At 42.4% G+C, this 27481-nt stretch overlaps 1 protein-coding gene across 1 annotated transcript in view; it reads right to left on the bottom strand.

The window, feature by feature from the left end:
• DNAH3 (dynein axonemal heavy chain 3) overlaps positions 1–27481 on the bottom strand; it is a 232988-nt gene that overhangs the window by 30592 nt on the left and 174915 nt on the right. Inside the window, exons 42-51 of the mRNA XM_030212342.1 lie at positions 25214–25508; positions 24301–24480; positions 23971–24094; positions 22250–22406; positions 18043–18186; positions 13516–14182; positions 11438–11603; positions 10501–10717; positions 5886–6068; positions 2451–2649 (exon numbers count right to left, since the gene is read on the bottom strand). Coding sequence (XP_030068202.1) covers positions 2451–2649; positions 5886–6068; positions 10501–10717; positions 11438–11603; positions 13516–14182; positions 18043–18186; positions 22250–22406; positions 23971–24094; positions 24301–24480; positions 25214–25508 — 2332 coding nt within the window. The remainder of the gene's footprint in view (positions 1–2450; positions 2650–5885; positions 6069–10500; positions 10718–11437; positions 11604–13515; positions 14183–18042; positions 18187–22249; positions 22407–23970; positions 24095–24300; positions 24481–25213; positions 25509–27481) is intronic.

Here is a 27481-nt window from a genome sequence, read left to right as displayed (position 1 = left end):
TCCTAGGGTGTTCTTGTTGGCTGCAGTTCCTGACTCACATACTCAGACCACCACCGCACCAACTTGTGCTGCCCACCCCCTTACCGACTGCTGCTGTCACAGGGGACCCAGATACTTCCTCCGAAAAGTATCTGGGATCTTCCTCTTCCTCCCACGAGCACTCATCATCGGTGTCGGACATAAGCTCTCTAAGAGCAGCCCGAACCCGAGCCTGTCTCAACGTTGAGGAATGATGGCCTCGAGGGGGATGTTGAGAAGTCGACCCCTGCCTGGACTGTGGTGAAGCTTCCTCCGCTGACGTCGAGGGAGAATCGACCCGGGTGGTGGCCGGCACCGAGGACGGGGACCTCACCACAGGCGAAGGCCCAGATTCCGCTTCCACAGTCAATGCAGAAGGCACAAGCACCCCTGGCACCGAAGCAGACTGGCGCAGCAATCTTTCCAGAAGCTCTGGAAGAAGGGCCCTGATGCACTCGTCGAGAGCCTCCATCGGAGAAAGCTGTGGGGCCAGTGTAGGAGCCGGTGGCAGAATCTGAGGGGGCTCGAGAGCCAGTATCAAGCTGCCAGAAGACCGACGTATCGGCACCTCCTATATAGAGGGTGAGCAGTCCTCTCGGTACCGACATTTCTTGGGTGCTGAATCCCTCAGCTCCCCGGAGCTCTCAGTACCATGTCTGAAAGGAGAATGATGACGGTGCTTCTTAGCCTTCGCTCGACGCCCGTCATCGAGACTCCTCGGTACCAAAGAGGAGGACGTGGAATCCTCACGCCTCCTCGGGGCCGGGTCTGACGAAGGTTGGTCCCGGGGGGGGGGGGGGGCTGCATGGCAGAAGGCCTCAGACAGGTGGAGACCCACTCGATGCCTCGCTGCTCCCAACGCGATGTGGTTGTTCGTCAGCCATTACCTCGGTACCGATGCCGACATCGAAGGACTGGACCGATCAGCAAAAAGTCTTTCACACTGAGCCTCCCAAGACACTTGGGTCCACTTTTTCACAAGAGAGCACAGCTTATAAGCAGCTGGCAAATGTTCGGGCCCAAGGCACTGGAGACACCACGCATGGGGATCGGTACCGAGATGGTCCGGTTGTAGCGAGTACAACGCTTGAAACCGCTGAGAGTCCTCGATGACATGGACGGAAAAACAGAGGCTGCGAAATTAAAGGATTCAATCGTGCCAAATAAAAAGGCACAAAAAGGGAAAAAAAGACCCGGCCGAGCAGCCTAAAAGGTGGCCGCAACGAAAAAGAAAGGAAACTTAAACAAGTGAAGAAAACTAACAAAATAAGGGAAATAACTCTTTTTTTTTTTTTTTGAGAGAAACTAAGCACAAGTGAAAAAGAAAAATGGGGGAGCGGTGAAACACGAAAATTAGTCTCCTGAACCAAAAACTGAGTGCCGTTGAGAAATAACGTGTCACTCAAGACGCAGTCAAAAAGAAATTGAGGGACTCATGCTCGTGTCGCAGGCGGGAAGCCGTTTGCGCATGCGCGGTGCGCTCTGCCCATTCGACAGAACGTTTGAGAGACTTCTTCGTTTGCTCTCAAGTTTTTGCCGGTATCCTGGGCCGTCGCGTACAACGACCCAATGGTGAGAATAGTCAGCCTGCCTGTCCTCGGAGAAATTATATTACTCTGAACTTGACTTAGAATAAGTGCTATAAATAAACCTATTTGCAAAATACTAAAGACATGATACACATACATATATATATATACATACATACATATATACATATATATACATATATATATATATATATGATTTTAACATAGTAACATAGTAGATGACGGCAGAAAAAGACCTGCACAGTCCATCCAGTCTGCCCAAGAAGATAAATTCATATGTGCTACTTTTTTATTTGTACTGTCCTCTTCAGTGCACAGACCGTACAAGTCTGGCCAGCCCTATTCCCGCCTCCCAACCACCAACCCCGCCTCCCAACCACCAGCTCTGGCACAGACCATATAAGTCTGCCCAGCACTAGCCCCGCCGCCCAACCACCAGCCCTGGCACAGACCGTATAAGTCTGCCCAGCACTATCCCCGCCGCCCAACCACCAGCCCTGGCACAGACCGTATAAGTCTGCCCAGCACTAGTCCCGCCTCCCAACCACCAGCCCCAGCACAGACCGTATATGTCTGCCCAGCTCTAGCCCCGCCTCCCAACCACCAGCTCTGCCATCCATTCTAGGCTAAGCTCCTGAGGATCCCTTCCTTCTGCGCAGGATTCCTTTATGTTTATCCCACGCATGTTTGAATTCCGTTACCGTTTTCATCTCCACCACCTCCCACGGGAGGACATTCCAAGCATCCACCACCCTCTCCGTGAAAAAATACTTCCTGACATTCTTCTTGAGTCTGCCCCCCTTCAATCTCATTTCATGCTATACAAATTGCATTAGAACTAATAACAGATAACAAAACACAGAAAGGAAAAGTGAATTTTACCTGATCCACTTGGATCCGGTTTTCTCTCTGGTTTAATTCCCTTCATCACACAAATGCTCTCCATGACCAGTTTGACAGGACCTGGTGGATTCTGCATTGACTTCACAAGTGAGATATCTGAAGGGTTCAATGTATCAAGAGCTGAGAGCGCAGCCTCCAAAGCTGGCATTGCTTCAGCAAGGTCTCCTTCACACTCATCCTAGAAAAAGAACACTTATTGAAACATACTAGAACAAAGTGTTATAAGGCCGTTTGTTATATAGTAATATGACAACAGGAGAGCTACGTAACATAGAACTAGAGGTTTCCTGCATATTGATGTGGAAGACCTGTATATAGGAAAGCACATTAAAGTAACATGGTTCATCCCCTGGCTACTGTGAAAACATAAGAAGGGCAATAATCAAACATGACCACATTGGTGCAAACTCTACCGCCATTTTTATCAGCAAGGTTTGAATCAATAATCAAAGCAAAAGTCTGCACAAACATTTGCTTTGATTGTTGATCCCAGAAATGTGTCTTGTAGAGATTACGCCTGCTTTCTCTGCAAATCATTTTTTTCATCAGTAACAATGTACTTAGTCCAGCGTACATGCAAGATTTCTTGATATGTTGTGTGTGTGGGGGGGGGGGGGGGGATGTTTATGTTAAGTGTGTTGTGTTTGAAAATCAATAAAGAGTTGGAACTTAAAGTAACAACATACATGATTTGGATTCTATGCATTCTCCCCTGGATACTATAAAGGTCGCCCAAAACTGGGTGCGATCATGAGATGTGCGTGGAATTTAATTAGTTAATGAGCCAATTACAGTCAATAATTGGATGCTAACCATTATCGATGTTAATTGGCACAAATTTGAATTTGTTCATGCTATTCTATAATCCTGTTGACGAGACCTATCAGTGTAGATGTGAGGACTATTCAATGCACAATCTAATTATGTCCCAAACATCCAATCGTTTATCGTTTACAAAGTCCAGTTTCATATATTCAATCTATCTTCAAATATACTTCATATAGTTTTTTTACGGGGATCATCAGAATGTTCAACAGCACATCCCATTTGGGCACAGCGTCCCGTTCATTTATGGCGCTGTGTACCTCTTCATAGATCTACCGGGTAGACCCTGGGGGGGGACCGTGCAGATGGGGGGGGGGGGGGTTTAGTCAGTGGGGAGGTGCAGGCAGAACTGGAGAGGACCCTCTCCTTGAAGCCCGGGAGCATGAGGCCATGTCTTTGTGGCCTGATTGTCCTGGGTTGTGGGAATAATGCTGCTTGTGAGGTGGGTGTCAGCATCCTGCCGAATCCCACAGGGCATCAAGGTGCGGTAAAGGGCGATCTTTTACCACACCTTGTTGAATTTAACCCCCCCCCCCCCCCCAAGTGACAAGATAGTTGGTTTGAGCTTGTGAATTGATAACAAACAAAGACGCCATCTTCTCCAAGCTGAAGAGCCCTAGCCTTTCCTCATAGGGAATTCATCCCATTCCCTTTATCATTTTTGTTGCCCTTCTCTGTACCTTTTCTAATTCTGCTATATCTTTTTTGAGATACAGTGACCACAATTACACACAATATTTGAGGTATGATCGCACCATGGAGTGATACAAAGGCATTCTAACATTCTCAAAGAATATGCCTAGAGTATGTGGGAGTTGATGGGAGGGTGAGATTCAAACACACTCAAAGACTTAAATTTAAGCTCCCTTCTCCTTTCTAAACACACACAAAGACTTTAGTATATAAACATATAGAATATTAATCATTTTAATCCACAGTCTTTCTTCTCATCTTTCCAAGAGCTGAGATACAAAACTCCCAGCAAGTCAATACTCACAAGTCCAGTTTCCCCAGCAGCAAGGGCAATTCCTGTCTACTACTACTAGACATTTCTAAAGCACTACTAGGGTTACGCAGCGCTGTACAATTTAACATAGAAGGACAGTCCCTGCTCAAAGGAGCTTACAATCTAAAGGACAAATGTACAGTCAGTCAAATAGGGGCAGTCTAGATTTCCTGAAAGGTATAAAGGTTAGGTGCCGAAAGCAACATTGAAGAGGGGGGCTTTGAGCAAGGAGTGGAGGAGTGGCCTAGTGGTTATAGTGGTGAACTTTGGTCCTGGGGAACTGGGTTCGATTCCCACTGCAGGCACGGGCAGCTCCTTGTGACTCTGGGCAAGTCACTTAACCCTCCATTGCTCCAGGCACAAATAAGTACCTAAGCCGCATTGAGCCTGCCATGAGTGGGAAAGCGCGGGGTACACATTAAAAAAAAAAAAAAAAAATTTTGAAGATGGGTAGGGAGGGGGCTTGGCGTAAGGGCTCAGGAAGTTTATTCCAAGCATAGGGTGAGGCGAGGCAGAATGAGCGGAGCCAGGAGTTGGCGGTGGTGGAGAAGGGTACTGAGAGGAGGGATTTGTCCTGTGAGCAGAGGTTACGGGCGGGAACGTAAGGGGAAATGAGGGTAGAGAGGTAATGAGGGGCTGCAGACTGAGTGCATTTGTAGGTAAGAAGGAGAAGCTTGAACTGTATGCGGTATCTGATCGGAAGCCAGTGAAGTGACCTGAGAAGAGGGATGATATTATATCGGTTCAGGCGGAATATAAGACTTGCAGCAGAGTTCTGAACAGATTGAAGGGGGGATAGATGGCTAAGTGGGAGGCCAGTAAGGAGTAGGTTGCAGTAGTCAAGGCGAGAGGTAATGAGAGCGTGGACGAGAGTACGGGTGGTGTGCTCAGAGAGGAAAGGGCGAATTTTGCTGATGTTAAAGAGAAAGAAGCGACAGGTCTTGGCTATCTGCTGGATATGCGCAGAGGAGAGGGAGGAGTCAAAGATGACTCCGAGGTTGCGGGCAGATGAAGCGGGGAGGATGAGAGTGCCATCAACCGAGATAGAGAGCGGAGGAAGAGGAGAAGTGGGTTTTGGTGGAAAGACGATAAGCTCGGTCTTGGACATGTTCAGTTTCAGGTGGCGGTTGGACATCCATGCAGCAATGTCGGATAAGCAGGCCGATACCTTGGCCTGGGTCTCCGCGGTGATGTCTGGTGTGGAGAGATATAGCTGGGTGTCATCAGCATAAAGATGATACTGGAAACCATGAGATGAGATCAGTGAGCCCAGGGCTGAAAATAATGATAGAGAAAAGTGCACCCATTTGCCTCAGACATGACAAACTGAGGCACACTGCATGACCATGGGAACTGACATTAAGCTCTGAGGCCCTTCAGGTCTTTTCCAGAAAGTTCAGGAAGTATGCTCTATGGCCAACACTGTTGGATGACATTACCTATACATGTGACTACAGTGAACCGTTTATCTTCAGAAAAATGTAGTTATATAAAATAGCAGAAAGATTCATTTTCGGAAGCTCAGTTCTCAACTACAAAAGCTACACTGCACTGCTTTCCTTAGCAAGATTATTCATTTTTACCTTAATAGCTTGGGATGCAGCTGCAGCCTCATTGGCTTCCTTTTCATCTGCAGATACCAATGCCTTTTTGGCATCAACTTCAACTGTTTCCTTTTCTATTTTGACCATCATTTTCTCCGTTTCTGCAGAAGTTTGAATTAGTTCAGGCTGAAGGGCAGTCAGTTCCATTTTCATTATTGAAACCTAACAAAGAAAGTGTAAGGAAGCAAAGAACTTTTAGTACAAGAGCAGAGCTGGGCAGACTTCTACAGTCTGTGCCCTGAGAATGGCAAGGACAAATCAAACTTGGGTATACATATAAAGAACTGTTATACCACAATTTGTTCCTGTGTACATCACAATAAAATTGCCGTTCCTCAATACTAGAAATCTTCATAATGCAGTCTTAAGTTATTTTAATTCATTAAGTTACAATACAAATGAAGGTATGAATATCAATTTGAATAATTAAAATAAACATTACGTTTGTTTTTCAAGGTAACATGGATCGTTTATACCTTATCAGATAATCTGTAATATTAACATCTTATAGAAAATGTGATTTTGCAAAAGTGCAAAAAATGCTTAGAGACATGCAAAAATGTCAAAGTTCTGATACTTTTGCAGGAAGTTCACTTTTGCAAAGTCACTTCACAACAGCAAACGTTTGCACAAATTTACCCCCCTGTTTATTAAGTCAAACAGCAACACTGACACAGCCCATTCAAAATGAATGGACTATGTCAGCACTAGCACATCACCAGCCACTAGTGCAGCTTAGTAAACAGGGAGGTTAATGTAAATTTTGCATTAATGAGCTCCTGCAAAGCAAAATCCTGCAAAGCAGCTCATTGATGCAAAACAAAATCCTGCCTTGACGTTTGGGTCATTCAAAATTCTAGAGGTAATATCATGTTTTTGTATTTTTTGGAAGCCAGACCCCTAGCAGACCCTCCAGATATTACTGCTAGAGGTCTTGGTGGCCATTTTGGATGGCCCAACTCTTAAGGAGGGAAGATTTGGAATGGGCATCCGTCCAGCTCCACAAGACACCAGGAACAACAGTAAGCCCAGGAAATTGGTCAAGGGTGGGGGGCTGCAGAGGGGCCCAATTACATAGGTTGCACCTGGGTGGGTAGGCCTGGAAAGGAGATTGCCATGGGGTAGGTGTGGTATACGCCATGGGCAACGTCATTGCACGGAGAGTCAGTACTGTGGAGGGTCTTGATCAGAATGTGTGTACCATGGGGAGGGATCTTTATCGGGGGGGGGGGGGGGGGGTGGTGCCACAAGGGGCACTCAAATGGGGTACAGTTGGGGGAATTATGGCATTGGGGGCTGCCATCTGAGGGGGGCACCGATGCTGGGATCTGATCCATTTGCAGAAAAAGCAGCTATGTTAAAAAGCTGGTCCCATGTCTAAATTGGGGGTGGGGTGGTTCTATGTTGGTTTTCCCCATGGGCAGCTTTAAAAAAAAAAATCACTGTTCTTTCTAGTCATAGAACATTTTTATTTATTTATTTAATTTCAGTTATTTACCAAGTATTACACTTGAACAGAAAAGGTACATCGTCTGAATATTTTTACATAAACAAATAAGGCAAATCATAGAGGGCCTTTGATGTGCAGTCCTGAACCTACTTTAATAGAGGGTCTACATTTGGCACAGCGTCTTGTAAAATAGTATGGAAATCTTGCACATGTGAAATTAACATGGGATATAGCATTGACTGTTAGCATGGATGTGCATTAACATCATATTCTAATTCTCATATTTAATCTACTTGGTTCCAGAACGGCTCATAATCGGAGCATCAATACAAATGCCATTTAAAGAAAAAGGAAAACAAAAAGTTACCACTTAATCCAAAACATTTTTGAAACAAGCATTCCAAATCTGAACCTCTTAAAAAGAAGATAATTCTAATGTTTTCTTGTGACAAGTTGACTTAAAACAAGAAAAAAAAAAATCAAAGAATGACGATCCCTTGACCTGCCAGAAGGAAATTGAGAGCGAGTCATACCATTTAAAGTTTTTAAAATACAACAGGCTAATTTAAAAGCAGCCCATACCTGAAGAGACCAATGAAGCATAATAAACAATGGTGGTCAAACATAATCTTTTTAAAAATTTATCTGGCTGCAGTGTTTTGCAAGAGTTGAAGTTTTTTCAAGAGCAAGTCAGTAGTTCCCACAAAAAGGGCCCCTTTTATTAAACCATGGTAGGATTCCTGGCATGGCAATGGCAAAGTGAATGGGCTTCAACGGCATTGCCAGAGCAGGAATCGCTAGCATGGTTTGGTAAAAGAGGTCCAAAGATAACTAAAATAATCCAATTGAGACAGAGCCATTGATTGTACTAATAGGGCAAACAGTTTTTCATAAAAATGGGAATGAACAGCCCTTAATTGTTTCAATTGTTAGTGATATGCAATTTATCCTTAAAATCGAGCGTGGTACTGGAAGATTGGAGGGTGGCCAATGTAACGCCAATTTTCAAAAAAGGTTCCAGGGGAGATCCGGGAAATTATAGACCGGTGAGTCTGACGTCGGTACCGAGGAAAATGGTAGAGGCTATTATTAAAAACAAAATTACAGAGCACATCCAAGGACATGGATTACTGAGACCAAGTAAGAACGGCTTTAGTGTGGGGAAATCTTGCCTGACCAATTTACTTCAATTCTTTGAAGGAGTAAACAAACATGTGGACAAAGGGGAGCCGGTTGATATTGTGTATCTGGATTTTCAAAAGGCGTTTGACAAGGTACCTCATGAAAGGCTACAGAGGAAATTGGAGGGTCATGGGATTGGAGGAAATGTCCTATTGTGGATTAAAAACTGGTTGAAGGATAGGAAACAGAGAGTGGGGTTAAATGGGCAGTATTCACAATGGAGAAGGGTAGTTAGTGGGGTTCCTCAGGGGTCTGTGCTAGGACCGCTGCTTTTTAATATATTTATAAATGATTTAGAGATGGGAGTAACTAGCGAGGTAATTACATTTGCTGATGACACAAAGTTATTCAAAGTCATTAACTCCCAACAAGATTGGGTATTATTAGGAAAGGTATGGAAAACAGGTGTGAGGATGTTATAATGCCATTCTATCGCTCCATGGCACCTTGAGTATTGTGATCAGTTCTGGTCGCCGCATCTCAAGAAAGATATAGTAGAATTGGAAAAGGTGCAGTGAACGGCGACTAAAATGATAGCGGGGATGGGACGACTTCCCTATGAAGAAAGACTCAGGAGGCTAGGGCTTTTCAGTTTGGAGAACAGACAGCTGAGGGGAGACATGATAGAGGTATATAAAATAATGAGTGGAATGGAACAGGTGGATGTGAAGCATCTGTTCATGCTTTCCAAAAATACTAGGACTAGGGGCGTGCGATGAAACTACAGGGTAGTAAATTTAAAACAAATCGGAGAAAATATTTCTTCACCCAACGCATAATTAAACTCTGGAATTCGTTGCCGGAGAACGTAGTGAAGGTGGTTAGCTTAGCAGAGTTTAAAAAGGGGTTGGACGGTTTCCTAAAGGAGAAGTCCATAAACCGCTACTAAATGGACTTGGGAAAAATCCACAATGCCAGGAATAACATGTATAGAATGTTTGTACATTTGGGAAGCTTGCCAGGTGCCCTTGACCTGGATTGGCCGCTGTCGTGGACAGGATGGTGGGCTCGATGGACCCTTGGTCTTTTCCCAGTGTTGTTGCTGTTTTAGTCTTAGAAGATATCCTCAGTGGCAAGATTCAGCAGTTAGTTTAATATATTAATTTGGGCGCCAATCTGGCTACACACTGTTCTGTAACAATGGGTGCCTAAAATAGATCACATGCAACTCAGAAGGGGGCACGGCCGTTGTTGGGGCATGGGCAGGTCAGGGACATTCACAAAACATGTGCAAGCCAGAATTTCCTCCAGGTTTCAAATGACGTGAGCTGAGCGCCAAATTCAGCACTCAATGCTATCTATAAAGAGAGCTTATCCTGAAGTGCCCTTTATAGAACAGCATTGCGGGCTGAATTTTATCAGCACTATTTACAGAATCTGGCCCAATATGACCTTCTCGCAGCAGTGACGTTCCTAGGGGGGGCGGACACCCGGGGTGGCGCCCCGCCCCCGGGTGCAGCGCCCCCCCCCCCCCCGATGCAGCGTGGACCCCCCCTGGCAAAAGAGCCCCCCCCCGGGTGCATGCCGCTGGGGGGGGGTGCCGCAGCGCGCGCCTGCTGCGAGTTTACTAACTTTGCTTGTTCACTGCAGCTCCCTCTGCCCCGGAACAGGAAGTAACCTGTTCCAGGGCAGAGGGAGCTGCAGCGAACGAGAGAAGATAGCGAACTCTCGCAGCAGGCGCGCGCCGCGGCACCCCCCAGCGGCGTGCACCCGGGGCGGACTGCCCCCACCGCCCCCCCCCCCCTGGTACGCCACTGTCTAGCAGTAGAAAAGTCTGTTCTTCGGGCATTAATAGTCTGCTTAACACATTTTACAGTAGTTAAAGGGGGTCTCAATAATCTTAACTCACAGCTGAAAAAGTCTAAGAATACTGTTGGTATTAAGAGCTGGGTTTTTTTTGTTGTTGTTTTGCACTATTAAATAATGATATAGCTTTCATTAATTATTTTAAAGAGAGTTTACCTGTGAAGATGCAAAATCAAGTTTCTGCAGACCCACAATATAGCGATTTCTCATCAAATCAACTTCTTGCCTTTTGCTATTTAGTAGAGTCTTAAAGGTGAGAATCAGTTCAAGGTAAGATGTTGGTGTCACATAGTTGTGCCTTCGTAATGTGTTGTAAAAAACACCAGACAGCTCTTTGACACTTTCTTGAAAATATTTGCACATTGACACAACCCTAAGGAAAATCATTGCTATGAATCTGCAATTTTAAATCTTCATTCACATCAGTATTAGCTATATTTATCATCCAGTCAGACAGCAGCATTCAGCAATTTTTTAAAATGCTGACCATCTTGGGAAGAATTAGGCCCTGATATTCAATGCTGGCCCACGTCCAGGCACCAGCATTGAATATTGGAATCTGGTATTCAGTCGGGACCCACATAATATACTCATACGGGTACCGGCTGAATATTGGCTGGGACCCGCATAAGCAGATGGCACACATTCCCCCGATCAGCATCAGACCCTCTTCCCGCCTTCCCAATCAGCACCGCAACCCTTCTCCTGCCCCTGATTAGCATCAGAACCTCTCTCCCACCCCTGCCCGGAGCCCAGCAGGCTTCTTCCCCCCCCCCCCCCCCCCCCCCCCCCCCACAAGGCCTATCAGAAATGGGCATTTTTTCCTAGTATTATATAATTGAAGAATAGTTACAGTGGAAGTTCCCCCCCCAAAACATTTCACCATCCTAAATCTGCTCTTGGTGCCACCCACTTTTTATACTCCTAAAATTAGGAGATTAGGGGGTCAATATTCAAAGTGATTTAAGTGGGCAGGAGGACGTTGAATATTGATTCGTTTGAATTTAAGTTATTTTGTTCAAACGGTGATTACATTAACAACATTGGATTCGACATTTTAAGTCTATCAAAATAGAAGTAAAGGAAGACTTACTCTTTTCGAACATCATCATCCAGTTCCACATCTTCCAGAAACTTGTTGGCCACCATTTCAAGAGCATCTTTAGGCCAGGATTGGAACCAATCAATGGTGCAGCAATTTATCAGTGATGGGAACATACGCAATCGATTACGGAATGCATCACCAATAGGACTCATTGCTAAAAAGAATAAAAACAATGCTAATTTATTATTTATTTACAAACTCTTGTTATACTGCCAATCATGTGAGCAAATCAAGGTGGCTCACAAAAGATAACATCACGTGGGGAAGAAAGGGGAGGAAAGGAAAACATGCAGCAGGGAAGAGGGGGGCCAGGAAAATAAAGAAGAAAAAGTCAAACAAGCTGGGGAGAAAAGAAACAAGGGATAAACAGAAGTATCTAAAACAAGTATAAGAAAATCACTTAGGGGCCATTTTACTAAGGTGTGAAGGCGCCCTACGTGCATCCAACATGCATCAATTTGGAACTACCGCCCGGCTACCAAGTGCCCCGGGCAGCAATTGAATTTTTTATGCGCATCCGATATGCGCGACAGAAAACATTTTCATTTTCTAACCGGGCGGTAATCATCAGTGTATGCGCACTGACGATTACCACCCAGTTAATGCGTGAGACCTTACCACTAAGTGAATGGGTGGTGGTAAGGTCTCAGGCCCAAAACGGATGCGCTCCAATTTTTATTTTGCCGCATGTCCATTTTCAGCCAAAAAAGGCTTTTGCAGGCGCACTGAAATCTGGACCTGCGTGCGTCCAACACACGCGCCTACAACAGCGCAGGACATTTTTTGGCGCACCTTAGTTAAGGGACCCCTTAACAACTTTATTATAAAACCAGGTTTTTACTGCTTTTTACATTTTTTGTTGGGAAGGGTCCAAATGTAGGGTCCTTAAGAAAGGACCTAAATAACAAAAGGCTGAATCTCTGGTTGTGCTCCAATGTATGCAGCAGATTGCAAGAAATTAAGGGTGAAAGGAATATATAGGATTAAGGGGACCTTTTACCAAACTGTGGTAAAAAGTGGCCTTAGCACATCCTTAACACAGTTCACTGCCATGTACTAAGGCCATTTTTCCGCCAGGGTAAAATGGCCGATTTTTCTATTTTCCCCATTAATGGCCATGCGCTAATTTTCCCATTAGTATGTGGCCATTAGTGCGTGACCCCTACCGCCAACCATTATGTAGGCTGTAAGGACTCACATGCTAACCATGCGCCAGTCGGTTAGCATGCGGCAATGTAGCTGTGCTAACCGGTTAAGCAGAACACGCCCAACTCTCCACCCACAGACCCGCCCCAGCGCTAAAAAATAACATTTATATTTTAGCACATAGGTAGCACACGCATATGCAAAAATTACCACAGGATGCCTGAGCACACCCTGCAGTAAGGATGCATTAGTGCCTACCGCAGCATAGTAAAAGACCCCTAAGCGATTAGCTAAATAGCGAGGTGAAGCAGTGTGCAGTCCTTTGTGTACAAGCATTAGTACTTTGCATTTGATACAAGCAGAAACTGGTAACCAGTGTTCTGCTTTTAGAAGGGGGGAGACATGATCATATCAGTGAACATCAAACATATAAACGGCAAGTGACCGACTCACCTGCAAATGCACAGTAGAGACTTCCCTCTCTGTCCCACCCTCGCGTCAAGACATGATGACGTCAGAGGGCGGAACAGAGAGGGAAACGGAGTCGGAGTCACTGTTGGACGCCGCCGCCTAGAAACGAACATCGCGCGCACCAACCTCCACCCTCCCCGTCGCCGCTCCCACCCCCCTCTGTATCGGGCCCCCTGCACTGACAGCGCCTCTCACCTCCGTGTGCCTGCAGCGCTTTCACACGGAGGTGAGAGGCGCTGTCAGGTCAGTGCAGGGGGCCCAGCACGGAGGGGGGAGGGAGTGGCGGCGAGGAGGGCTGCTGGAAATCTCGCCCGTTTTTACGGGCTTAACGGCTAGTTATATAATATCATGACTGCAGTAGATTGAATCATCTGAAGATGCATAAGCGAGTGTTATAATTCATTTCAGAGTATCATCATATTCAATTTAAACTGTTCTACAATTCTCACCCAAGACAATATGTAAATTTGCTTTCACCCTTTCAATAAAGAAATTGTACATTGCCAGAGGAGTAGCTTCTATTTTTTTGCCTTCTGTCCTTGCCGCTGCCTGCATTTTTTCCACAATGTCAGCTTTCTCGTCTGCTGGAAAGATGTTGGGTACATCTCCTGTATTCAATAGCATATTAATATCTTCAACAAATGACTCATCCTTAATTTGGTTATCAGCGAACAGAAAAACTGTGCTTTTTGCAGCCAATCCTGCTTGAAGCATTACTCGTTTCACATCATCTCTCCATTCATTGGTTGTGTAGCTCTTTGTGATTTCAATCTGAAAGAGCTCCGATGAGTTCATGAAGGTGGCCAGCTTGGTAGCACTTTGTCGCCCACTTCCACCAATGCCCACCAACAGCAAATGGCCATTGTCTTGTTTTAAGACTCTGCATATTCTGGATATATGTTCTATGGCAAATTTGAACATAACCAAGGACATTGGTGCCTTGCTGATATTGTTAAATTCTTCAAGGTAGTATTCCATTACTGATGTAAGCTGTTTTAAGTCTGTGATTTCATCATAAATTTTGGCGTCACTTTCCGGTTTGAAGAAGTCTCCAAAAAAGAGGCTGCGGATATTTTCATCAGTGACTTTTCCAGTAGGTGCCAAGTGACTTAATACCTAGTGAGAAAACAATTATGGATATATACATTTAAATCTCTACACAAAAAAAGAAAGATTATCATTTTTTCCTGAACAAACCAAATTTAACAACCAGCACTTTAAAGATGTAGCTTTTGGAAGATATCATAACACAAGAACAAAAGCCTTGGTTCAGGTGAAATGCATTTCCATCTTTGTCTCCCTGATGTGGTCCCAAAAGCACTTTCCAATTTTAAACACTAAAATTGGTCTAATGTCTTCCAATAACCTAAGCCCATAACAAGTTTAGTTGAGCTGATTTTAGTCTTTCAGGAATCATAAAGGAGACATACACGTAAAGAGAGAAACCGTAGTACCACACAGACGCATCAGTACAATCAGGAAAACTTCTCTTTGTACTGAGCCATGACTAAAAAAAAAAAAACATATAGAGATGTACATTTGATTTCTTAGTGCACCATAAAAAATTTAGGGGCCCTTTTACTAAACCCCATTAAGTACTTAGGGCCAAATTCTATATATGGCGACTAAAATCTAAGGGCGTCTGATTCACATGCCTAGCGGTATTCTATAAGCCGTGTCTACATTCACATGTGGTTTAGAGAATGGCATATAGGTCGGGTGGACGGGCCTAGATTTAGGCACAGCCATTTATGCCAGTGAAAAGCTGGTGTAAATGCCTTCGCCTAAATCTAAGTGCGCTCCCCCGAATTCTAAAGTCAAGCACATAGATGTGATTGATGGCCTAATGCAAACTCTTTGATGCTACTCTCAGATTCTCTAATCTCCTCATATTCGGCGATTTCAACTCCGACATCAATGTTGAGTCTAATCCTAAATCTGCTTTATTTTGTTTCTTTGTTGAAGGATGTATGAATTTCACAGCAAGTCACTTTCCCAACCCATTCTGCCGGTCACACCCGTGATCTAGTTCTTTCTAACCATACTTCACATTTTTCCTTGTCCTCTTTCTCAAGTTCCCCACTGTCATGGTCTGATCATTATTTCGTCTCATTTGCTGTTTTGGCAAAGTCCCAAAGTACTTCTTTCACCTCACATTCCCACACTCCTCCCTGCATTTTTCTTTCCTGTTCTCTTCAGTGTATTGACCCAGCTACATGCCCTCCTCTGTTCCAAGCTTTCCCCAGTTCATATTCTACCCTATCACTGGATAAACAAGTTCTTTGTTGGGACTGAGCTATTCAAGAAGGATTAGATACTTTTGCCCCTCTCAGACCTCACTCCCACACATCTCATTATAAAACCACTTGGTATCATTCGAGCCTTCTCTTACTCAAATGCAGCGTTCATAGAGCAGGTAGTTTCTGGCTTAAACTTTGCACGCCACAGCATCGTCGTTATTGTAGACAGGAACTTCACTATTATAACTTCCATCTACGGCAAGCCAAAAAAGCTACTTTCAAACTCTGCTATCTTCCCCTACTAACTCTTAGTCCAATTTGTTTCACGCCACAGCATCGTCGTTATTGTAGACAGGAACTTCACTATTATAACTTCCATCTACGGCAATCCAAAAAAGCTACTTTCAAATTCTGCTATCTTCCCCTACTAACCCTGTCTAGTCCGATTTGTTTCAGATATCACTTCCCCTAAGGATGTCCCCCTTCCTTCTTCTCTCATCTCGTAAGTTTCTGCCACTGACTTCTCATTCAAGTGATTCTCCCATTTCCACTCCCCCCCCCCCCCCCCCCCACCCGTTTTTGATGTTGTCTCTGGCTCTTTTTCTTCAGTAGCCACTGCCTTCCTCAGTTCCTTTTCTCTTCCTGCTCTGAACGCCTCATCAGCGATTCTAGCCTTTATGAAGCTCACAACTTGCTTTCTGGATCCAGTTCCATCATCATGGTTAAAGATCCCATCCTATGGTCCGTTACCTTTAGCATTTATTCTGGTTGATCAATCTTTGTTCTGGATCTGCTCCTTCTCCCTGGAAGGCGTCTATTGTTTGCCCCATTCTACAAAAAAAATCATCTCTTTATCCTAATACTCCCTCTAATTACCACTCTGTTTCTAACCTCTGCTCCCTTTATAAACTTACCAAGAAAATAGTTTATTCTCAACTCCTGACCTTCACTAAATGCACTCTGATCCTCCACCCCTGCCAGGTGGGTTTTCATCAGCAGCACACTACAGAATCCATTGTTATGTCACTTCTGAGTGAACTTCACTCCTCCCTTGACAAGGGTAACATTCACTTCAACTATTTCCCTCAATCTTTCATCTGCTTTTGACCTTGTAGACCATCCTCTCTGCTTCCACATTTTCTTTCTCACATTCTCTTACCTGCAGGATTCCACAGGCTCTATTCTTTCTCCAGCCCTTTTCAATATTTTCCTTTCACTACGATCATTTAAATTTCAATATTAGTTTTTATTTCTATGTGGATGGCATTTTACTAACCTTCCAAACATCACCTCTTCATATTGATTCCTCTCCTTTGCAGGTTTGTCTCAATGCGATTGCAAGATGGCTAATGGACCATAAATTAGTTCTTAATCCAGAGAAGACCACAGCCTGCTGGATCACCAGCTTTATACCCCAACCTGTCTGTCTATTTCTCCAGTCACGTCCTTCCATTATCTAGGGATTACTATTAACTTTTAGTAATAGATCTCGAACCTTGTTAAACAAGATTTTTACATGTTATGGAAACCTTGTACAGTCCGTGTTTACTCAAGATTTTTTTCAATGCACACTCTTATACATGCCTTCCTAGTATCCTGACTAGACTACTGTAACTCTATTTATGCAGGCATTTCTGTCTCTCAACTCTAATACCTTCAACCTTCACATTTTTCAGCCACATGGTTTCTCCGTCATGCAAAGAGATTTGACCATGTCACACCACTATTCATTTTCTCCACTGGTTTCCACTTCCTTCCCATATTTATTTAAAGATCCCCTGTCTATCACATATAGCCTATTACTCGAGCCTCCCCTCATTTCTGTTTTCTCTTACTGTTCCCTATACTCCCACTAGGTCCTTCAGATCATTAGATTCTCACTCGTTGGTGCTTCCTTCCTCCAAACTGGCTCATGTTACTACCAAACAGTGGAACGACCTTCCACCATTTATTCGTGGTGAAGCTTCATTCAAAAAATTCAAAACTCTGCTTAAAAACTCATTTTTTAACTCAGGAGTTTGGATGCCAGACTCTGAATTGTTCATCCAATCAGCAGCCTACATACAGTAATTTTTTTTAACACAAGGACATGTTTGTTTTATTAATTCTGGAATGTGTTTTTTCTTATAAGGTTGTACCTGTCCTCTTTCAAGCTGCCATTCCTTTCAAGTTTTTATCTATTTTGTTGTGTAAACACAGTCTTGCCTGTTCAGTCCAAGCGGTATATCAAATGTTCATTAAACATAAATACTGACAGCCACCCCTGTGATTCTCCCTCTTTTCCTTCAGTGTTACTGTTCTGAGGATGGGGATCCAACAGCCCCCTAATCTTTTCTTCCAACACAATGTTAAAGCTCTGCAAGGGAACTCAACAGCCCCTCTCTCCCCAACCATAAATGTTAATGTTTGAGGAGAGCAGACTGTGCTTCGCCACCACAATCCCTCTTCCATCCTCCCTTCCACCCCACCCCCAACCAATACAAGAGGAGACTATAATCTTACTTCTTCCTAACTTAATATCTAACTTTGCTCTGAAGACATATGAAAGGGGGAAGAAAATTGTAACATTAAAACTTCAGTCTAACCAACTGATCAAGGTATTCAGAGATTTGTTAGGGTGACTATAATATTAAAAAAAATAACTTTGGAAATCTGAAATTCAATATCATAAAATAGATGGAGAATAATTGCACTAATGCAGCCAACAATAAAAGCAATTTAAAGCATCCAACGTACCTTATCAATGCTCTGTTTGAAGCAATTAGATATTGCTTCTTTTATCATCTGAAAGAAAATCTGTCTGTCCTCGTTATCAATTAAACGATCATAGAAGACACGATATACTTCATGAATCCAAAGTCTGATCAACTTTTCTCCATCCTAAAAGATACACCAATGTACACAAATTATTTTGGAAACTAGGTGGCTAAAACAGCTGATATAAAAAAACAACAACTTTTTAACTGGAAAAGTAAAGCAGCAAATAGACTTGAGAGTGTTACTGATATGTAAAATGGTACAATTTCTTTCCTTGCTCTACAGTTTTGCTGAGTAAAAAAAAAAGTCAGCAGCATATCTTTGCAAGTGTCCTGCTGAACAATTATTAATGCCGTAAAATTATCTTATTTTCTGATTTTATTCTTTTTAACTTTCCAGATCAAAATCAAGTGAAATTTATTGCAAGCAATTTTATGGAAATGATTGTAAACAAATGGATCCGTATCTGGATATTTCCTGTGCATATTCAGCAGCATTATCCATGCAGATAGTGCCCTTGAATATCCTTACAGATCACTTTTGCATTAAACAGGGATAGTGTAGGGACAGTGCATGGGGAGAACTGGCAGTTATCTGGAAAGTGGCAATATTCAAACCACTATCTAGATAACTACCCAGATGAACATAAGAGTAGCCATACTGGGTCAGACCAATGATCTATCTAGCCCAGTATCCTGTTTCCAACAGTGGCCAATCCAGGTCACAAGTACCTGGCAGAAACCTAAATAACAGGATCATTCCATGCTACCAATCCCACGGTAAGCAGTGGCTTCCCTATGTCTATCTCAATAGCAAACTATAGACTTTTCTTCCAGAAACTTCTCCAAACCTTTTTTAAACTCAGATATGCTAACTGCTGTTACCACATCCTCTGGCATTGAGTTCCAGAGCTTAACTATTCATTGAGTGAGAAAATATTTCCTCCTTGTGGCAAAACAGTGGATTTCCAAGCCTGTGAACTATATTAATTTTTCATGAAGTGTCTTTCCCTTGTTTGGCCAGCAGATGGTGACTGTCTTTGTTTTGTAAAGCTGTAACAGAAGTGACAGGTTTCTCCCGCTTAACCTGTGAAGTAATCTTTAGTCTCAGATAGGGACAGGAAAGAGAAAGATCTCTTCACTGAGGCTCTGTGAGCAGTTATATAACTTGTGAGCAGCTATATTTCCAGAACTCCCCAGATGGTGCCCAGGTAGTAACAAGTGTTAGATAGTTTTAATGTTGATCCTTGTTATTGCTTGCTGTACTTATTTCACCTAGGTTTTTCAAATGTTCACTGTTTTACTGTAACAATAAACCTATTAGTTTATTGACTCTGCTGTCCTGGACTAAGAATCCTGGTGGTTTGTGTTTTGGTCTGTGGGTGCTTTCTGGGAACTGTGGGATCCCTGGGATTGGGGCCCCAGTGCCCTTAGAAACCACTGGGGAAATAAGTTGCGGGTGGGAAATTCGCCCAGAGTCAAGCATAACCCAGCAAGGTAGCAGGAAGGGTATACCAGAGTAGAGCACATACTCAGGTGGTAGTGGGCCTAAGCAGTGCTGGGACAGACCCTTTAGGTGGCCACAATGTTAGCACCCCCAGGTGGGTACTAGGCGTTCCGTGATACTCCTATTTGTTTTTTTTAAAATTCCATATAACATGAAGTTAAAACAGAAAACATTGTTCTCCTAACTTTATTTAAATTTAATATTAAGCTATTCCTCATTCTGCATGGATATTCAGTGTCACTCAATATTCACGGAGTTAAATATTGACCCAAACGTGTTCAGTTAACTCATATAAACCATTTAACTGAAGGCAACCTCACAAGCAGTATGATTTCAGGATATGCATACTGAATATGCATATGATAAATGAGCTAACTGTATAAAAGGTGCATATATTAAAAGTCCAAAAAGGCACCTATTTTATTCCTATTTTATAAAGGCAAAATAGGCATCTATGTGTCTTTATAAAATAGATTCCTACAATGACCCCTCAGCAGCTCATAAATTCACACACACGGAATTAAACCTGTGTGTACATTCATATTTTATAAAAAGTAAAAGTATAATGCAGTATAAGCACACAACTATGGAACGCACTACCGACCGTCATGAAAACAACATATGACCACCTGATCTTCCGGAAACTCCTAAAGACTAACCTGTTCAAAAAGGCATACTCAAATGACCCAACCTAAATGCCTTAACCCCGCAACACAACAATATAAATGGTCTTACTGGACATAACCTACTCTTCCCCTTATGACCCCCAATGTGTCTATCAATCCTGATCATTATTCTGTCATAACCTCACCTTGTATTTGTTCATGCCGGTATTGGCGACTGCCACTACTGCACTATGTAAGCCACATTGAGCCTGCAAATAGGTGGGAAAATGTGGGATACAAATGCAACAACTAAATAAATAAACTGTATCCCCAAAAATATTTATTTGGACTAATTGTTTTATTTCTTAATGATTGTTTTATATTGCATTTTATTATGCCATTGTTTTAGGTTATATTTCATTTTATTTAAATTGAATTGTTTTTATATTGCATTGTGCCTTGATGATGCTCATCAAAAGGTGGATTTTAAAATCTATAATGAAACTTATCAGACCTTTTCCACATGTAAAACATGGTTTACATGTTGAAAAAGCTTTATAAAATTACACCAGATGGGGGTAATTTTCTAACAGGGTTCCTATGAAAGTTTACAAAAATGCACTTATTTTATGCTTATTTAACAAACACCCATTATATGTTTTCAGAGAAAACAGATGCTGTATAAACCACAACTAACTCCCTAACATATCATCAGTCCAATCAGGATTTAGGGGCGGTGTTATAAAATACCTGCATTTGTGTGCCTAACTGCCATTAGTTGGGCACAACATTTACACCAGGTGTAAATGCTTGCACCGAAAATTAGGTGCAAAGTGCCAGGTTCTATATATTACGCCTCAAAAATTGGCACCAAAAAAAGAATAAGCCTAAATTTCCATGAGGTTTATAGAATATGCCAAGCGCCCATCCACATGACTAAATTTAGTTGTGGGCAGTTACACCAAGTAAAACTTGGTGTAAATGCTGATGCCTATATTAGGTGTAGACCGGGTGTATTCTATAATGGCGTGCATAGATTTTAGAAACGCCCAAGATCCACTCATTCCACGCCCATGGCCATGCCCCCTTTTTAACTGTGTGACATAGAATTTCTGCGCATTACATTACAGAATACGCTTAGTTGTGTGGGTAAAAATTCTAATTAATGCCAAGTGTCAATAATTTCTTATTAATTGGCAATTATCGGTGCTGATTGGCTTAACTAATTAAGTTGTGTGTGCAAATCCATAATACGACCGGATCTGTGCATGCAAATTAAGTCGCACTATATAGAATCCAGGGGAAAATGCACACTACAGCCGCAGTGTGGTATTGCCAACAAAGACTATTCACTTGGATATATATAAAATGATCAGACTCGAAAATAGTAAAAAATACACACACAATTAAATGATCCGTATATGTTAAGAAGATCAATAGTATTTTTTTGCATCAAAGATCAATAGGTTTTTTTGCATCAAAGATCGATAGGTATGTTTCTTCTTAACATATACGGATCATTTAATTGTGTGTGTATTTTTTATTATTTTCGAGTCTGATCATTTTATATATTTATATATGTACATGATGAGATCAATGTATATGTTTTTTTGATTATCATGTTTTTGTTTATTCATAGACCCCTGACGCCGGCCGTTACGGCCGAAACACGATTCGTGTCGGGTCGTTTTTATTGATTTGAATAAAGACCTTGTTTAGGAAACACCATTTGTGAGAGGACTTCTTTTGGATCCACTGTTCGTTTATTTGACTCTCATTTCTCCTGTGGAGAGATCACCTTCTGTAGGTATTTGCTATCTAACTTTGGGCGCCATTTATTGAATCTACCCCTCACTGTGTATACTTGTGTATATGGCTAGCGAAGTTTGCATAGCTGACTTTCTACATGTACAATGCCTTTCTTAAAATTTCCATCCATACCCGATGGTCTACCACTCGCTGACTAGTCAATGGACATGCAAATTATTTTTATTTTTTGTAATTTCAGCTGTAAAATATTATTCATGATGGTCACTAGGAAATGATAACATAAATTAAATAGTACAATATAATACCTGCAAATGAGTATGTGGGCACAACAGCACACCTCGTACAACACGAGAGAAATCTCGAAGGTTAAAGACGTAATGGGATTTTGATGGAGTAGGAAGAAAGTTCTCTACAGCAGTTTTGTATATATCCATTGTAGCTTGTATCATTAGCTTGCTTGTTCTAAAAAAAAATTAAAATTATATTAAAAGGACAAAACATTATAAACATAAACTCTCTGTATAAAGACCTGAAACCCTGTTTTACATAGAGATAGGAACTGAGTTGTCCAAGTCAGGATCTGAAGATGCAGAGACTTTTCTCTACAAAACCTGCAGGAGTGTGCATGTACGTGCTGGCACTTGCAGTAGGAGCAGCCATTTTACAGATATACACATTGAGAAAATGAACGGTACCAACCCAGCAGCTTCCGCGTGGAGATATTGGCACTTACATCTGGAAGAGGCTGTTTCGCCACTTTCATGTGTAGCTAACCAATTTTACAAACCTACGCATTTAAGTGTCACCAATTAAAGAGGGAGGCCATCAATTTTAACATAGTTTAATTTTGAAGGCAGAAATGTAAAAGTCAATGTGGATATTCTTCCCTATACACATGTATTCCATTGTGAAACTGGGATATATGAGATTTTAGTCCTACCCATGCTCCACCCAAAGCACAGCCCCTTAACAGTGTAGTGTGGATATCCATGTGTATATAGTGGCCTTCTGAAATTAACTTGTGTCTGTGACATACATGTGTAAATGGTGGTGTTTTCATGTGTACAGACAAAAAAGAGCAAAACTGGGCTTTCAAGACTAGGACAACAGGAGTACTTTATTAGCAGGTGACCCGACACGGGCCGTGTTTCAGCGCCAAAAGACGCCTGCCTCAGGGGTCAGAGTATTGATACTGTAGTGTATAGTTAATGTAGGTCAAATGCCTCGACACATCAAAGTATGCGCTGCAACGCGAAAAAGCAGGCTCCTAGCAAGAAGCCTTCTCCTGTGTACCGATAATCGCGTTGCAGCGCATACTTTGATGTGTCGAGGCATTTGACCTACATTATCTATACACTACAGTATCAATACTCTGACCCCTGAGGCAGGCGTCTTTTGGTGCTGAAACACGGCCCGTGTTGGGTCACCTGCTAATAAAGTACTCCTGTTGTCCTAGTCTTGAAGGCCCAGTGTTGCTCTTTTTTGTCTGTATACTTTGGTTGTATGCTGCTTTACCCTCTCTATTTGTACTGGTGCTTTCATGTGGAAATCGTAAATAAGACCTTCTAAAATATCCCACTATCCCCCAGATTCTAGATATAACGCCAATATTTGGGCACTGATCCAAGATGTGTGCCAATTTAAATTTGCTAAGCAGCCAATTAGTGGCAATAATTGGGTACTAATTGGCACTAATCGGCATCAATTTGGAACTGGGCGCAGATTTTGCTACACACGGTTCTATAATAATGTGCATCTAAATCCTACAGCACGCAACCCAAAAGGGGGCATGGGCGGGTCAGGGGCCTTGCTAGAATTTGCAAGTAGTGTTATGCAATACTAAGGATGTACGTCCAAATGGGGCACCAGGAAGTTACTCTTGGTTTCAGCAGACATAAGTCCTGAAGCCCTAATCGGTACTCAACGCTGTCCTATAATAGATGATTTTTTTTCGGTGCTGACTTTTGAGTACCGTTTACTGAATCTAGCACCTATATCTTTGAAAATGAAAAATAATACAAATTACCTCATAAATGCAATATCAAATCCTTTACTGAAGTGCCAATCAGAAATTGAGCAAAAAATCTTTGTCAAGGTCTCATCATCAAATGCATTGATAGAAATAATATTCAAGTGGCGAGTAAAACGTCCTGCAATTAATATGAAAGATATAGTCATTCGCATTCTTCTGTTCAAGATAATTACGTAATTTTTCAGTCTATCCAAATGCTTTGTTAACCATACCATGGAGTGTACATTTTAAAGATACTGCTGATGGTTAAAATGATTTTTTTTTAAAGCTGCTGGCTTTCAGGAATGTCAACATCTTTCTATACACCCATTCTAAAGCACACACCTGTAATATCATTTCTTCCTCCACCTGGCGGGCCCATTGCTGAAACAATCAAAACATCCACAATATCTAGTCTGGATGTATCTTTCTTATCATACCAGTGACCATGATCAATCCATTGTCTAAGAAGCTCAATGGGTGGCTGAGCTCCATATACCTCTTTTGCTGGCATGTTTAGATCATCTGGAAAAAGAAAAAAGTAAAGCATATTTGTTAAAAAATAGATATATATATTATAGCAATTATAGCAGACCAATTGAGAATGGCCACCATCTGGTTAACTCACATCTCGATGGATAACCAGTCATTTTCAGCGGTATTTAACTAGTTATCACCGCTGAAAATGCCCAGTTAGTGCCAAAAATAAAGCCACAATATTGGGGGCATGACTGGTTAAGTCCTGAAATTCGGAACGTTATCAGGCTTAGCAGCAAAAGAAGTCCACATAAAAAGCAGGCCTATTAGGGGCATGACTGGTTAAGTCCCGAAATTCGGAACTTTATCAGGCTTAGCAGCAAAATAAATCCACATAAAAAGCAGGCCTATCTTTGCCTGCTAAGCCAAGGCTGGTGGCCGGTTAAATCTGAATATCGACAACCAGTCATGCGCTAGCCAGTGCTGAAAAGCACAGATATTCAATGCTGGTCGCTGGAAACGTTCCAGCATTGAATATCTAGGTCGAACGCAGGCAGCAGGCAGTCAAAGCGCTTCCCGCCACCAGCTGAAAACCAACTTTTTTTCTCCCAAGCTAAATTTGGTCCCATTCTGTTAAATTTCAGCGAGTTATTTTGCCTCTGGACAGAAAGATAGACACACAGGCAGACGGACCCTCCTTGATCCCTTCTGTATTATTTCTAACATTCTGTTGAGTTAAAAATAATAAAAATGAAAGTTCATTAAATCTATATTTCCTTACCAACAAAAGCAATAGCTTTCTTTCCCATTGGAGGACCAAATACTCCCTTTCTTCTCCGATCTAATTTCGACATAATGATATCTTGGGTCTGATTAGCTGATGTTCTTGCTGAAAAGTTGATGACATTGGGAGTATATATTTGCTTTGGCAGCTGGATGAGAAAACTGTTGGTAATTGCTGATTTTCCTGTGCCTGTGGGTCCCACAAACAGCAGAGGGACCCCATGCTCCACATAGGTTTTTAAAAAGAAAGTCTGCCTGGCTGTCTCCATTGTTGGAATGATAAAATCAGAGACCTATCATGCAATGCAGTATAAAACAAATTTGTATAAATACAGAAATAGTTTCTTTATGTCACATAAAATCATAAAGACAATATGCAGAAAAATTCAGAACACAAGAACGGGAATTTTTAAAGCCTTTTCCATAGGTAAAAATGGGCTTTTACAAACTTGCCCACCCCTCCCCCCCATTTGCTCTACACAGGTACAATACAGTATGAACATGTGTACTTTTGAATACTTTTCCCCCTTCAAGCAGAGGCATTCCAAGGGGAGGGGTATGAACTTATGCAAATACTTTTGAAAATTCAAATACATGTATGTAAATTTTCACAAAAAGCTATGCATACAAAAGAGCAGGTATGAATGTGTGCACATAGGATTCCTGGGGTAATTTTCAAAGCATTAAGTACAGGCATGCTTTTGCTTTGAAAATTCCACAAAATACAGGTGTAAACAGTTATAAAATTACCTCCTATACCAGTGCTGTTCACTTTGAATCCTTGAGGTCCATATAGTAGGCCTGAGCACCCTCCCCGCCCGCTTCCCCCTGGGCCTACCTTGATGAATCCTGGTGGTACAGTGGTAAATGGGCAGGAGCGATGCCTACTTACTCCTGCCCTTGTCAGAAGCTGCTTCAAAATGGGTGTCCTGATCTCTAGCAGCAGCCTTGTGGTATTTCACGTCCAGGACTGGTGGGGGTGGAGGGCATGAGCCAACCTTGCTTTTTCTTTGGGGGGGGGGGGTGCGTGGGATGGGGATCAGGACGGGGGGGACAGTCAGAGCCGCTACCAGGAACTTGGGCACCGATCGATATTCAGACTGCTGCCCAGTAATCTTCCCTGCATAAAGTTAATGCAGCCTTTTTTTTTTAGTCCTAACTTTATATGGGTTCCTAGCTGGTTAGGGGTCTGAACATTGCTGCTAACTGGCTAGGTGGCTGCTCTGTCCAAACTCCACCCCTGGCACTGTCCAGTTAAATGCCGCTGAAATTGCGCTTAGCCCCGGAGTACTGATTTAAATCGCTTTGAATATCTAACCCACTGTTATTGCGAATGTGCATCTGGGATATGAAAGCATGCCCCGATACAGGCATAGGCTGAAACATGGTCGTGTCGGGCAGTTCATCAATAAAGTACTTTTCACCATACTGCTTTGTGTTTCTAGTATTCATTAGGGTATCCGGAAAAGCCAACTTATTTGTGGCTCTCTGTGAATACTGCTGCCTGAATATTACTTATTTATATGCAACAATACAAAATGCATTCAAGAGAGGCTAAACATGGAGGGGCCCTTTTACTAAGTTGTGGTAAGCACTAATGCGTGCTCACCACACCTTAAAATGGCCTACCGCAAATCACACTCAGGCGCCTGGCGGTAAGTTTTGCATATGCACATGCTAGCCAGGTGCTAAAAAAATAAAATTTATTTTTCACACTGGGTGCGTGTTTGGGGGTGGAGAACATTGCCGCATGCTGATTAACCCAGCATTAGTGCACAAGCCCTTACTGTCTACAAAATGGGTGTCAGTCAATGCTCATATGCTAATGGCCATGTGCTAATGGGATAATTAGCACGTGACTATTATTGCAAAGAGGTAAAAATCAGCCATTTACCAGAAGTGCTAAAAGTGGCACTAGCATGTGGGAAAGACCCCCAGGCCGCTTTTTAATACTGCTCAGTAAAGGACCCCAGGATATAATGTGTATGCAAAGTGAGCAGGATGATCAATGAAATATTTTGATCTAGGGAAATGTATTCTAAATGGATCACAATAGGATAAAGATACAGCCAAACTAGAAATACACTTTTCAATGCAATCATACATTCCAGGTCAGGATTTTTTTCATATTGCTATATAGAGACATCCATGGAAGATACCAACACTGACAAAGTTGTGCAGCCATTAGAACGACATGGAAAACATCAACATTTGCAGTTTCATTTCATATGAATTCTAATCCTAAGCAACAGAAAATACAACAAAT

Source organism: Microcaecilia unicolor, chromosome 8 (genome assembly GCF_901765095.1).
Source record: "Microcaecilia unicolor chromosome 8, aMicUni1.1, whole genome shotgun sequence".
Lineage (NCBI taxonomy): Eukaryota > Metazoa > Chordata > Amphibia > Gymnophiona > Siphonopidae > Microcaecilia > Microcaecilia unicolor.
Note: the sequence above shows the minus strand (reverse complement) of the source record. Positions and strands in the feature narration are given on the sequence as shown.